Here is a 13,537-nt window from a genome sequence, read left to right on the forward strand (position 1 = left end):
ATAATCATCATAAAAGCAAGGGAAACAATAAGTTTCACGGCATCTAGCACACCGTACGAACGCAGATATTTTACAGGCGCAAGGTTTTTTTTAAAATGTCTATTGGAAAACATACTTCATTGACGTTCATAAAAATGTCTCTGTCATCACAAAGGTTTGAAGCGAATCACCACGCGTATCGAATCATGTTCTTAAAGATTGGAGAGAACAGCTGGTGATGTACAATAGATTGAATTTTAATGCAATTTTCTCGAGAATTAATTAAAATGCCTGTAAAATATCTGCGTTCGTACGGTGTGCTAGATGCCGTGAAACTTATTGTTTCCCTTTTTACGCTTTTTCCCGCTTTTACGATGAATATCATCCTGGTTCGTGCAATATTGACGTGTAAAACGACTGTATACAATATATTTTAAACTATATATTTCATATCATATAATTCACTTTTAAAAATTAAACAATATTTTTATTAATATCATTTTTGCGCTGTATTTTCTCGTAATTTTCAAAAATATAAAACCATTTTATTTCCTACCTGACGTTTTTTATTTTTGTACCAATATTCAAAATAAGAAGGTGTAAATTTTTCATTGAAAACAAAATTGAAAACGATTAAATATTAATTAACATGGATTTGATAAATTTTACATTAAAATTAAAATTCTGTGTACATAGCGCGCTCGGAATTCTTCAAAGTCGATTTTCTCGAGTTTTTCTGAAAAGCGCGCCTTAATACTTTGGGAAATTGATGTTCGAATGATAACTCTCAAGTACAGTAAGTACGAAAAAAAAAAAAAAATCCGTTAGCCTGAAGGTCCCCTTGTAAGTTCCGAAGAATAAAATGTTTGTTTAGTAAACCGGGCAATTTTATGAGAGTTCTGGGTAGCACCTCACAAGTTCTACCAAAAACTATTAATGTTCGAAGCGCTACGACCGATATATAAAAAGTTCTCGATATATTCAATTTTTTAGTAAAGTAAAAAAAAAATTTTTTAAGTTCTGGGAGTTCTGTTGAGAGTTCTGGGTAGCACCTCAAGAGTTCTAAAAGAAATCCTAATGGCGAAATTAAATGTTTTTAATACTTTTATTGTTATCGCTGATTTAGTGATTTAATTTTGTGAAGTTAGCACCCCCAAGATTCATCAACGGTTTTTTTTTAGCTTTATTCGCCAGAACTATTTCTAAAATTAATAAGAAACTCTAGAACTCTTCGGGGTGCATTCAAAACTTGAAAAAAATTGTTTTTTTTTTAAAGATGAGGTGCTAACTTTACAGAGGTCCGCTATCTCAATATTTGCCAAAGTTAGAGCAACCACGGACATCAAATCTGCGCGCACGCACACACACACGCACACACACGCACACACACGCACCCACACCCACACCCACACCCACTCACACCCACACACGCACACGCAAACGCACACGCACAACACGCACACGCACACGCACACACGCACGCACGCACGCACGCGCGCGCGATTTTAATGCGATGTTTCGACATTTTAGAACACTGACCATATTGAGATCAAAAACTCAAAAAAACAATCTTTTCTTTGGTTTCTTCTACCCCTATTTCATATATAATTCATTTAAATTTGGTTGACTAAACCCAACTTTATACGCAATCAAAGGTTCATATACAAAATTCATCAAAAAATTTATTTTCAAGAAATAAAAACTGAAAATAAAATTGAGTGTTGTTTTAATATCCCTTTTAAAATCTGCTTAATTCTTTTCATAAATGTTTATAAATATACACATAAACACAAAATTATCTAAAAATTTATCTAATTAAATCGCGATAATCATGTCATCTTTCATCTAGATTAATTAAAAGCAAAATTATCTTTATCTCATCTAATATAAATTTATAAATTTTCATCTTTATCTTACAATTAGATGATTTTGGCAAACACTGAATATACCCATCCATGAAAAATGATTCGTATTCACTCTCAGATGTCGCTATATCAGAGTAAATCTCGTAAACAAAAAAAAGAAAAAAGGAAATAAACGACGATGTCGCGGGATGGCGCAGCGTAACCCGAGTGCCGAGCCGAGTTCGTAAAATCTCGGAGGACCGTCTCCTTTTATTATACGTACGACTCGTTTCGTTCCATAATGAGTACCTGCCGGACCTGACTCCAGCATTTATTGGCTTTATGCCAGTGACATAATAATCGTCGGATTTTATCGAAGGATCGAACTGCGGCGGCTTCCGCGAGTGGTAGCCGATTTCTGTGTCGTCGTCGCTGCCAGGATTAAGGGCCGCTAGAAAACTCAGGTGAGGTAGAGAACGAGAGCAACGTCGCGGCGACGTGCGTGACAATTCGAACGTCGCGGTTTCGTCATATGAGATAAAGGTCGACGGTGATGTACGTTGCCGGCCTCGGAACACGTGATAAAGCGATAAGTGGAAAATTTGCGGACAAAATGCAAGTCGCTTCGCCGATGTATAGCAACTACTGCGATCACGTGCTTCACGAGTTAATTACTCGTTTCAGCGGTTCGAAGTCGATAAAGCCGATAGTGTATCAATAGGCTGAGTGATAATCTGCTAGACGAAAATGTCGTCCGGCGGACGACTCGTCATCGCCTAACGTCATTATTTTGTACAATGTCGAACTTTTCCCTCTATGTGAACGTTCGCAAGATTACGAAGAAAGAAGAAAAAGAAAGTGAGCGCGCGCGCGTTTTTGTGTGTATGTGTTCGTTTGTTTGGATGTGTGTGTGTAGTGCTATAGGCAGCTCACCCTCGCTCCGAGAAAGCGGGCCTCCAATAACTCCTGCTTCCTTGGGTCCAGGGTGGCCTGAAAGTGCTCCATCTTGACGCCAGCGCCTGGAACAACAAGTCACAGCGAATTACACTTCGACCTTTCGCTCGTGGCGTCAGTGGAAAAAGAGAACGAAGAATCTGCGATAAAGATCGAGAAGCGTATCCACGATCTGTAAGAGTCGATCGCGTACGAACGTACTCCGATCTGCTTGATTCATCTGTCATCGTGAAATCGACGCGATACATCGGAATAAAAAAAACGACGACGAGACGAGAAAGGCGAAAAAAGGAAATAGAGAAAGAGATGAAGCAAGGGTTAGCCGTGCGGAAGAAAACGCAAAGAGAAACGGACTATCGCGAAAGCTTCCGGCAGAGCCGATATATTAAATATCGGATGGCGTTATTACGCGTCACGCAATCGTAGGAAGATCGCGCGTTACACCTGAATTTACCGTGATTCCCCCTATCGTCGTTCGCGCACGTGGAGATCAGAACAAAATTCCTCGGCAAGAACCTCCGAGCGCCTAGTCATGCCTGTTTCTCTGCGTTGGTTCGAAAGCAACTTGAAAACGCATTGCATCGCGAAGATTTTATCTTCGCACGAACCCGAGCGAAAAAAATATAAAAAAAGCGATAACGCTTGTCTGCGACGACGTTTTCGGCATACAATCCAAATTCTCCCAAGTAGAAAATTCGGATAGAAAATGCCGCTTTCGGAAGCGCGATTATCGATGCTTCGACGACGGTATCTACCGCATCGTCATCATCCCCGATCGTAACTGCGACGCTACCAAAGCCGCCGATGATCATCGCCGCGCGCAATAAACTGGACATCCCACGGGTCGTAAACGGTGCAATCCGAATGCTATAATTAGCGTTTGCGGAGCCACGTTATGTCGAGCCTTATATATTTCGATCAAACGGATTGGATTTAACTCGCGTCGATCCTCTCCGCGAACAAACCACGTTCTATTATGCGACTTGGAGCCCGTCTCATTTAGTCGAATCGACGACTGACAGACATAATAGATAATTCGCGCGTTGCGCGCCTTTCCATCTTCGCTACTCACATCGCGGATAAAGCTATGTTATTCCGAGAAAAGAATCACCCCATGGACTTATTGTCTAGTTAACCACCCTCGGGACATATAGTTTCCCGGAAAATAAATAATCGCTAAGCTTAAACCCGTCCAAGTTCACGACGCGCGCGCGGCGGATAGGGCTTTTGGTATTTATAATCTCTGGAATCTTTGATAAATAGCAGATCTCTCTAAAATTCACTGGCCAGCGAGACGACACGCGTACGAGCCAGCAAAAAGTTCACTCACGTGCATCATAAGAGCATTTAGTTTTCATAGATAGAATCGTCCCCCTTTCCCCTCGTCCTGTTATCAACGCGAGTATATATATATATATATATATATATATATATATATACACGGATTGCAGTGATTCTCGAAAGTAACGGCGGCAGTGCGACTCATTCAATCGTATATATATATATATATATATATATATATATAATACACTGCAATCCGTTAAAGACATCATATACACGTTCACGATGCGTGACCGGCCGTTGCGCGTTACCAAACGGCGCAACTTTGTTTTGTACGCCGATGTTTAAAGGTGCGAATTCATGGGACGCTCGTTTCAGCGTATCGCGAGATCACGTGATTTCGATCTGACGCTAGCGTCAAGCAAAGAAAGCTGGATTTTCTCTTTAAACGTCAAAGCCAAAGCGGCGCGAAGACGCCGAAATTTTGACGTTGTTTTCCTTTTCATGAATTTCAATTGACGCCGGCGTCAATTGTGGTCATGGACCGTCTTGCCGCTGAAAATGAGCGTCGAGCGTCAGCATGAAAAGGCACCTTAACGATCTTTCCACTCTGCGATCGAGTCGCAGGTATTATTCGCACGCGTTCAAGTTCGGCGGGAAAATTAAGAAAGTAATGGAGAAAATTAATCGTCGCGGTACACGATAAAATTAAAGCCACTTGGACAGCCGAAATGCATCTGGGGGTTCGATAAATACGAACGAGTGAACGCGCGAGCGAAGCGCGCTTGCTCGCGCTCGAGTGCAGTAGCGCAGTCATTGAACTCGTCGTCGGTTACAATTTTCATGTAAAACGGGGGCAAGGCTATTTTATTCGTAGTGCAGCCTGGGATAGGCGAACGGACTCGCCGTAAGAGAAGATAGACGTGGCTCGTCGAAGCGCAGGTTTAATTGCGCAACCCAAAACAATGCACTTTTACGACACGGCGTGCAATATCGCGCGACAAATCCAGAAATACTTCGATTTCATCGATTAAAAATTGCACATTACCGTCGTCGACTTTGTTACGACACACGCGCACAATAGACTTCCCCAATTGGCGCCGAGAGATTTTTATCCGTGCCCCTTCGCTAACCTCCGCGAGCGAATCGTGGCATGCCTTTAGCTTTGCATGACGTGTGCGACGTTTACATCGCGGCCGGAGAAGTGTCACGACGGCGGCAACGGCCATCGTGGAATTTCATTCGTTCTACAAAAGGCGCGGAGAAAGCGAGGCGCTAGCAACAATGTGAGAGACGTTGTTCATGATATATCGCGCGAGCGGCTCTACAGTCTACACTCTACACGGCGAATTGCATTAACGCGCGCGCGTCCATCGGCCGCCGGCCGAACCTCCGCATCCTCCGAAAAAGTGTGCCATCCGAACGCTGCCGAACGCGGCAGCGTCAGATCTCCGTTCAGTGGCACCGCGATGACGCCGAAAAACGAAGGTCCATGATGTTGTGGATCCGCCAGACAATGCTGAAACGTTTGCGAAACGCAACACTGAAATGCGAAGGTTGTCGAGAGCAGCGCCGAGCGTCTCTATCGTCGCTTCTGTCGTGACTGGCGACATTTGGACAGGGATTAATTAGAGACTAATTAGGCGATAATTTCGCGGGGGGATCTATTATTCTGCGAGCCGCTGCCGCGATAAAAACGAGAAAAACCAACGCGCTCCATCGCGATCAATGGATGCGCGAGTTCAACTTAACGCAACGTGGGACACATGCTGCACGATAATCATCGCATTCCTCCGCACAAGCGGATCTTTATCCAAGAAATAAATACTTTGTTTCCAATACTGACAAGTGTCTTTTTCTCCCTTGTCCCGCGATAAAAAACAGAAGGCATTAGGTCGGTTAACGTGTGTAACATTATCGAAAGGTTCAGACCCAAACAACATAATATTTCGATTTTGGGCATTATGTTGGCTGGGGGTTGCCGCGCGGTTTATTATTTTCTTCTTCATGGAGAAAAAGCTCTTCCCGCACAATTATAGCTACGTAAAGTGACAAACTCGCAATTCGTCGAATCTGTCCGATGAACGTTTATCTTAACGAATTCGCGACAATCGTTTGAGAGATAACGCGTGGCTGGCCAAACAGGGGTCAACTGAGACCTTCAATATTATATCTCAGTGAATGCCGAAAGAACGCCATAATCAAGAGTTTACGGAACTGAGCTCTCGGACATGTAAAAAAGCGGGTCGTTGAAAATAATAAGACGACGAATTATCTGATGAGATATCATTTTACGATCCGCGAGAAATCGCGTTATTGCCTTTAATTTTCACAATAACGAAAGATTTCAAAACAGCTCCGCTATTAGTCCAGTCACTATGTACATTTAAAAAAGACATAATTCTGACCCAGGATTTTTCTTTTTGGGGGTGTTGGGGGGATCAAGAAAAGCTTAATCTCAAGTTTTCGACCTTTGTTTCCCGCTTGCTTTTTTTACGGGAGTAAAAAATGTGAAAAATGGTTTTTCCGCGATAATTCGGTTTCTAATAAAGTTACAAGGTCGAATCGGAGCTCATTTTAAAGTTTTTTTTACGCTCTACAAATTATGTCGTATGACATTTTTACGTATGATCGATTGTTTTCGAGACATCGAACGAGAAAGGGAAATAAAAAAGTATGAGAGATATTTAGTTTTTTCTTTTTACTCATTATTGTCGTCCAAAATTGCAAAAATGCTTCAAATGAAACTTGTAGAGCGTAAAAAACCTACAATTTTTATTTGTTATTCATTTCATTTCGTTGAAAATTACGCCTTGTAGAGCGCCTCAAAGTGGAGAGTCGTCGCCATCGCGTCAGCGATAAAGTATTTCTTTTTTATAAACTTACTTCACAAATATTGTCACTTAGATATAAAACTGCACGCTTTCATGTATTCTTCAATGAAACGGTAAGTGTAATTAAGAAAACTTGACGGTTTCAAAATAGCTACAATAATTTCAGGCTTTGCAAGATTTATTTGCAACTTTGAGGCGTAGTGCGATATGGAAATTTCAACGAAATTAAAGTAATAAATAAGAACATTTTACGAATTTTATTGCTGTGCAAGTTTTATTTGAAGCGTTTATACAGATTCGTGTGCGAAAAACGATAAAATAGAAAAAAACGAACAAAAATGCTCAATTTTTCCTTTTCTCTTTCGATATCTCGAAAACTATCGATCGTACGCCAAAATATCACTGAACGTAACTTGTAGAGCGGGAAAAATCCTATAAAAAACACCTATTATGTTACTTATTTGCGTCAATGAAGTCGGAAATCTTAGCGAAAGCGTTCGGTGCCGCGTATCGACGTAACCAACGCGCCGCTAACGCGATGACGACGACTCTCCACTTTGAGGCGCTCTACAAGGCGTAATTTTCAACGAAATAAAATAAATAACAAATAAAAATTGTAGGTTTTTTTACGCTCTACAAGTTTTATTTGAAGCATTTTTGCAAGTTCGGACGACAATAATGAGTAAAAAGAAAAAACTAAATATATCTCTCTCTCATACTTTTTTATTTCCCTTTCTCGTTCGATGTCTCGAAAACAATCGATCATACGTAAAAATGTCATACGACATAATTTGTAGAGCGTAAAAAAAGCTTTAAAATGAGCTCCGATTCGACCTTGTAACTTTATTAGAAACCGAGTTATCGCGGAAAAACCATTTTTTCACATTTTTTACTCCCGTAAAAAAAGCAAGCGGGAAACAGAGGTCGAAAACTTGAGATTAAGCTTTTCTTGAGCCCCCCAACACCCCCCAAAAGAAAAATCCTGGGTCAGAATTATGTCTTTTATAATCCGTTTTTTTGTACATAGTGACTGGACTATATCGCCTACGAACGTTTTCAAGGTTATTTACGTATCTCAAGCTTTTTTTTTGACGCGCAGGATGAACAAAAAATTACAGCTAACAGCTATATGTTCTGGCTTAGCTCGGTGGAAAATAAGTTTTTGCGGTTGCCCAAGAGCACAAGAGTGGCACCTAACGTTCACATCTCATAATACATATACATAAACGAAACGTAATTGAGCGGCCAACCGACGGTGTGTCCGCTCTCGGCTGATTTCGCCTCGCGTTACTTATCTAATCTCGCGTATTATAAGTCCGAAATAACATCCGTATTTTCATTCACCGGGCGTCCCGAAGTTCTCCTGAAAAGAGGGAACGTGGGAACTGGGAATCCTCAGAATCAAGAGACACGGTAGGTAATGTCTGCTGCCAAGTATACGCGCAGCGCGAGACCGCGAAAGTCGCGAGTACCCGAGATTATTGGATCTCAATAACGGCTGAACCAATCAAGTTCCGAGTAGGCTCAATCGATAGCTCGGGTTTGAATTATATGATAAAAGTGTTTTTAGTGTTCCTCTACGCGTGCCTCACGAATGAAGATATCGTGACGCAAAGTTCGAATCTGGAAATTTACATTTATTTAAGAAATACGGAAATACATTCCCGAATCGCTTTCGATCAGTCTATAGATCTCGGAGGATCTCCCCGTCGTCAGCACTTTCGTCAATCGGTTAACAGCGGCGAAAGGGTTAAAAATAGAGGAACGGCCAGAGTTTAAAGAGTGGGATGTGCATGTCGAATATGGGCACTTACCACCACCAGAGTTCCAGCAATTATCAGTCATCCCTGTTTATCCATTTGCAGAGTTGGCACTACATTATAATTACACTGATCCAACTCGCTGGAATGTCTCGCGGCACGTTGGTCTTTGACGTCGTTTGCGGCGGCGTCGTCACACGCGCCGGATACACTTTTCATGAGCCCTAGTGCCACCCGACAAAACTCTCAGCTCCGCCGCATCGCTTTACACCAATGAGAGCACCTGTCTCATTATTGATCTCACACTACACTCTCTCTCGATCGCGGATGTACCGGGTGGGCCACACCGCATCCGAAAAGCATCCGTAAGGGTTTCGCGCACTTCCAATTTTCACTGGCCGGCTATCCGGCTACCCCCGGCCACCCCCCGGGGCTTCCGCCGACAGGATCTCCTCTCTGCAACACAGCACGATCACGCGCGTCGTCTCACAGAACCGCCAGAACGCTGCGTCTCTTTTCGAGCCACTTTTCGATCAAACGGGTCACATCAGGCCCGCACGGCGTGAGCCTCGTCGAACGATTATCGGCCGGCGCGGCGCCCGTTTCGCAGGACTCGCTGCGAATCCGTTCGTCTCGAGAAGACACGTGCGCGCACGTTAGGTATACGTTACGAGAGCACCGTTATCCTTTTATGACGACCGCGTCGTCATTCTGCGAAGGAAATCGAAACTAGCCGAACGGATCGATCGGATCAACGAGGCAACTTACGGATTCGCTATGATGGACGACAACCGTTTATTCGTTCGTTCGAGCGCTGTCCGTGAAAAATACGTGAATACGAAGGCGAAGAAAACCTGGGAGAGAAAATAGTGGATGATCGACAGCGAATGCGCCACTTTGCGCGTCCTCGAGTATCCTTATCCGCGCCCGAATACGCGAGATTTCCTCCTCAGGAATAATTTCTCCGTATACGCTCGTCTGCCGTAATATCGGAAGGAAAGCCAAGCCTGGCGGGGGACGGGGGGGGGGGACAAGCGAGACATGTCATGACGTAAGAGGTATTCTACCAGGTGCAGCAATGCCCATAATATGGCGGCGTGATGAATCAAAAACCCATCTCGAACGTGCGAGATTCGCGCGAAAACTTGAAAAATATGAAACGCGCGCACGATGGACTTGTCGGATCTGTTTTCTACGTCTCGCGCGATTCTCTTTTCTCTTTGTTCTTTTGAAAAGCGAGGGAAAGATGAATGCATCTGCAAAGGACGACGCTCGACTCCTTACGAACCTGAGCGAATCCTAAGAAGGGAATCGCGGAGAGACGAGGTTATGTGTACGACGTAAACCAAGGGCGCCGGCATTTTCGAGGACCGCTCGGGCTTGATTTAAAGCTGAATTACGCGACGGATCGCAGCGGCGCGCGATATCGCGTTTGATCGATTCGAGCTAATTTCTATCACGTGTCGGGATTCGGGATGTAACGTAGGAGTATAAAAGTCGCTCAAATCGAACGAGGATCTCCTCATTCAAAATTTTAAAGATGGTCGATAAATCGAACGATTTTTCCCTACATCTGCGAGAATCGTTTAACGAAATAATAACGCCGCGACGAACGCCCGATCGTACGATCGTGGAAATTCCGTGGGATTTTTTCGCCCGAATCGCATAGGATCGCGTCTTATACGGTTCGTCGTGTCCTGGCCCTTATTGGCCTCGATACCAGCGTCGACAAAATTAAGTACAGCGCAATAATACCGACCGCGTAGGCGCCGGCTTTGACCTAAGAAAGAGAAAGCAAATTGAATCAAGACGGTGGACCGGCCGTTTAATACCGCCGATCGATCCGATCTTTGCGATTCGTCCCGCGATCCGCGAATTATCGGCCACGATTGGCTCCGCGCTTGGATCCCCGACGGGATTTTAACTTCAACCGTTCGACCCGCTCTCGAAAAACGGCTCAGTTTGCGTGGTGGACGCGCGAGAGAGCCGAACGTGAGACGAGGTGAGGTGAGGCGAGACGAGGCGAGACGAGGCGAGGCGAGGCGAGGCGAGGCGAGGCGAGGCGAGGCGAGGCGATGCGAGGCGAGGCGAGACGAAACGAGACGAGACGGGACGGGACGAGATGGGACGGGAGGACGAGAGGACAGGACGAGACGGAACGGGACGAGACGAACGAGACGAAGTGAGGCGAGGCGAAAACAACGGCGGCGACGACGACGACAAGGCGATGGCTCGGGTCGTCGAGGCCTGCCTGCTTGCTTGCCTGCCTGCTTTCCTCTTTTCCTCCTTCATCCCTCCCAGCCGCCACCCAGTCTCCTCGCGACGTCCAGCCAGAGAGACTTGGAGGTTACACACGGCGAGTAATCGATTTACCAACTCCAACAACGCACTCGTCGAGATCGCGGCGAGAGACGATGTCCCGGCGACGTTCTCCGACGACGCGCGCGACTCACTTGTTTTCTTTCTTTTTTTCCTCTGACTCCTTTTACGTCCTCCTTTTTTTCGCTCTTCCCTCGTTCCGGCGGCCGCCGGTCTTTCGCGCTCTCGCGAAAACGACGCGATTACGAAGAAAAGTACGCGCGACGACAGGGGGTCAGGCCGCTCCGGTTTTTTTTCACTCCGCACCGCTTCCGTTTTCTTCCCCCGCACGCGGTATGTCTTTTTCTCCGTCTTCCGCTCTGGTTCGCTCCGCCGTCCCTTCGCCTCCCTCTCTCTGTTCTTTCGTACACGCGTGGCAAGCAGCGCACTTCCTAATACGTTCCTGTCTCTTTTCGTCGCGCGCGCGCCCGAGCGACCGTTCTCTTGCTCGCCCTCACGAGGCGAAGGCTGGTCGAAGCGGCGACACGCGCTCGTGAAATTTCGTGACTCCGGAGCGAGCAGCTCGCGCCGTTCACCGCATCTCTCGTCGCATATGATAGACGCGGACAAAACTTCCTTCCCTCTCGCACCTTCCTCTTCTATCTCTTCCCTCTCTTTCTATCGGTCGGTCCTCTCTTACGATCTCTCGCCTTCGCCGTCCTTCTCCCTCACGGCATAGCGCGCCTCGTTTATCGGAAGAAAGGAGGAAAAACTCATCTGGAAGATGGCCGCCGCCTGCCAGTCACCGATTTCGCCCTCTCTCGCATGGCGCACTCTTTCGCGACGGCGACGGGAGCCACCGCTAGCCACCCGGGGAGGCCGCGGTTCACCGCGGTCACAATGCACCGGGCCGTTAACTGCGACCCTGAGAGACGCGGGGGGACGGGGAGGACGATCACCCGACGTACACACGACGATCACACAACGATGACGGTGACAACGGTGACAACGATGGACAACGGCGGCGGCGACGACGACGACGACGATGACACAAGGAACGATGACACTGGATGACACGGGCGAAATCCTAGATGCCGGTAACGCGCGCGCGTGTCGGCCGCACTCTCGCTCGCTGGCCCGACAGTATTCGTACTAAAAAGCTCACCTCGGCAGGAACCGTAACGCACTCTCTTCTCGATACACAGAAGTGCAAACACGGAGGCACACTCTCGTGACATGTACACACACACACATGCACACACCCGCGACGACGTGGTAGCGTAGCGTAGCACGCGCGCCACGCGCAAGCGAGCGAGCGCGCGCGCGCGCACGCGGCCTCGTACGTGTATGTACCTTGTACACACTGCACTGCACCGCGCGTCACGGCACGGCACGGCACGGAACAGAGCGGAGCAACGACGACGGTTTCGCGGACACACGCGCGCGCGAAGAGACACGCGGTCTTTTAAAAAAAGGCGACGCGGCGCCGCGTCCCTTGGCGCTTTACATATATATATGTTCCTTTTCTCTCTCTCTTTTTCTCACTCGCGGCCGAATCCGCGATTTGCGCGCGCGCGCGCGCGCGCGAGGCCAACGTAACGCGATGCCCGAATTCCTCACGAGGTAAACGCGCGGAGCCCGCCTGTAGCGTCTCTCGCTTCACTCACACGACTCACGAACGTTGCGACGCGGAAATTTTAACAGCGACGACGACGGCGGCGGCGACAGTGACGTTGCCAGTCACACACCATGGCGTTCGCAGTTCGCACACGACCTCCTCTGTCTCGCTCCCGCAACCCGCAAGCCGAGCGGCACCTTGGCTCTTCGGCTATTATCGGTGAGCTACGATGTTTATTCGACGGCGCATCGGCCGACCGGGCCGACCAGTCACGGCTCGCGGCGAGATCATCCCCGGTTCTCGCTTTCGTTTCCCTATCCCTATACTATAGTAGCCGTCGGCCGTCGCCGCGCCGCACGCCGTTCCACTCCTGCCGCACCGTCCCCACCGCGCCGAACGGTATGATTTTTAAGGCGCGCTCACACTGGTCAAACACGCAAATGATTGAAATCCGCGGAAATCGTAAAGTGAGTAAAGTGACAGTCTCTGTTGGCAGATTGGTAACAGACTTGATCAGACATGTCAGCAGACTGACATCAACTGCGTCCGCATTCAGCTTATGTTCCGCCAGCAGAGTCTGCTAACACAATTGGATCATAGCAGATTAGCGGCAGAAATCGAGCAGATCCTGCAGAAACCGTCTAGGCTCTGCGCGGTTTAAATTCTGCTGCCGATTTGCTCTGCCGGCCTGTTCTTTTAAGCTGAACTGTTGCACGGTTCATCTTCCCTCTTTTTCTTTTCACATTGAAGAAAAAAGATGAACTGTACAAGAAGTTCAGCTAAAAAGAACACAAGAACAAATCTTATGTCAGCAGACTCTGCTGGCAGAACATAAACTGAATGCGGATTGCGGACGCAGTACGCAGTTGATGTCAGTCTGCTGACATGTCCAATCAAATCTGTTACCGATATTTACGCCGATACGTTGCGTAAATTATCGGCAATTAAAAAACCTGCGCCGCCCTGTAT

The 13,537-nt window shown here is 46.7% G+C and overlaps 1 protein-coding gene across 8 annotated transcripts in view; it reads right to left on the reverse strand.

The window, feature by feature from the left end:
• Tlk (Tousled-like kinase) overlaps nt 1–12,959 on the reverse strand; it is a 72,809-nt gene extending 59,850 nt beyond the window's left edge. For 2 of the 8 annotated variants that reach the window (XR_013259634.1, XM_077422985.1), the window contains exons 1-3: nt 11,026–12,957; nt 8,707–9,108; nt 2,757–2,842 (exon numbers count right to left, since the gene is read on the reverse strand). Coding sequence is in view for 6 of the 8 variants with exons in the window: in XM_077422985.1 (XP_077279111.1) it covers nt 2,757–2,842; nt 8,707–8,737 (117 nt within the window). In the remaining 2 variants the exon portion in view is untranslated. Of the gene's footprint in view, nt 1–2,756; nt 2,843–8,706; nt 10,975–11,025 lie in introns of those variants that run through there. The other 6 variants (XM_077422991.1, XM_077422988.1, XM_077422986.1 and 3 more) reach the window with 6 other exon arrangements.
• Between the last annotated feature and the right edge of the window lie 578 nt (nt 12,960–13,537).

Source organism: Temnothorax americanus, unplaced genomic scaffold, assembly GCF_048541705.1.
Source record: "Temnothorax americanus isolate GAGA-0224 unplaced genomic scaffold, ASM4854170v1 Scaffold75, whole genome shotgun sequence".
Taxonomy (NCBI): domain Eukaryota; kingdom Metazoa; phylum Arthropoda; class Insecta; order Hymenoptera; family Formicidae; genus Temnothorax; species Temnothorax americanus.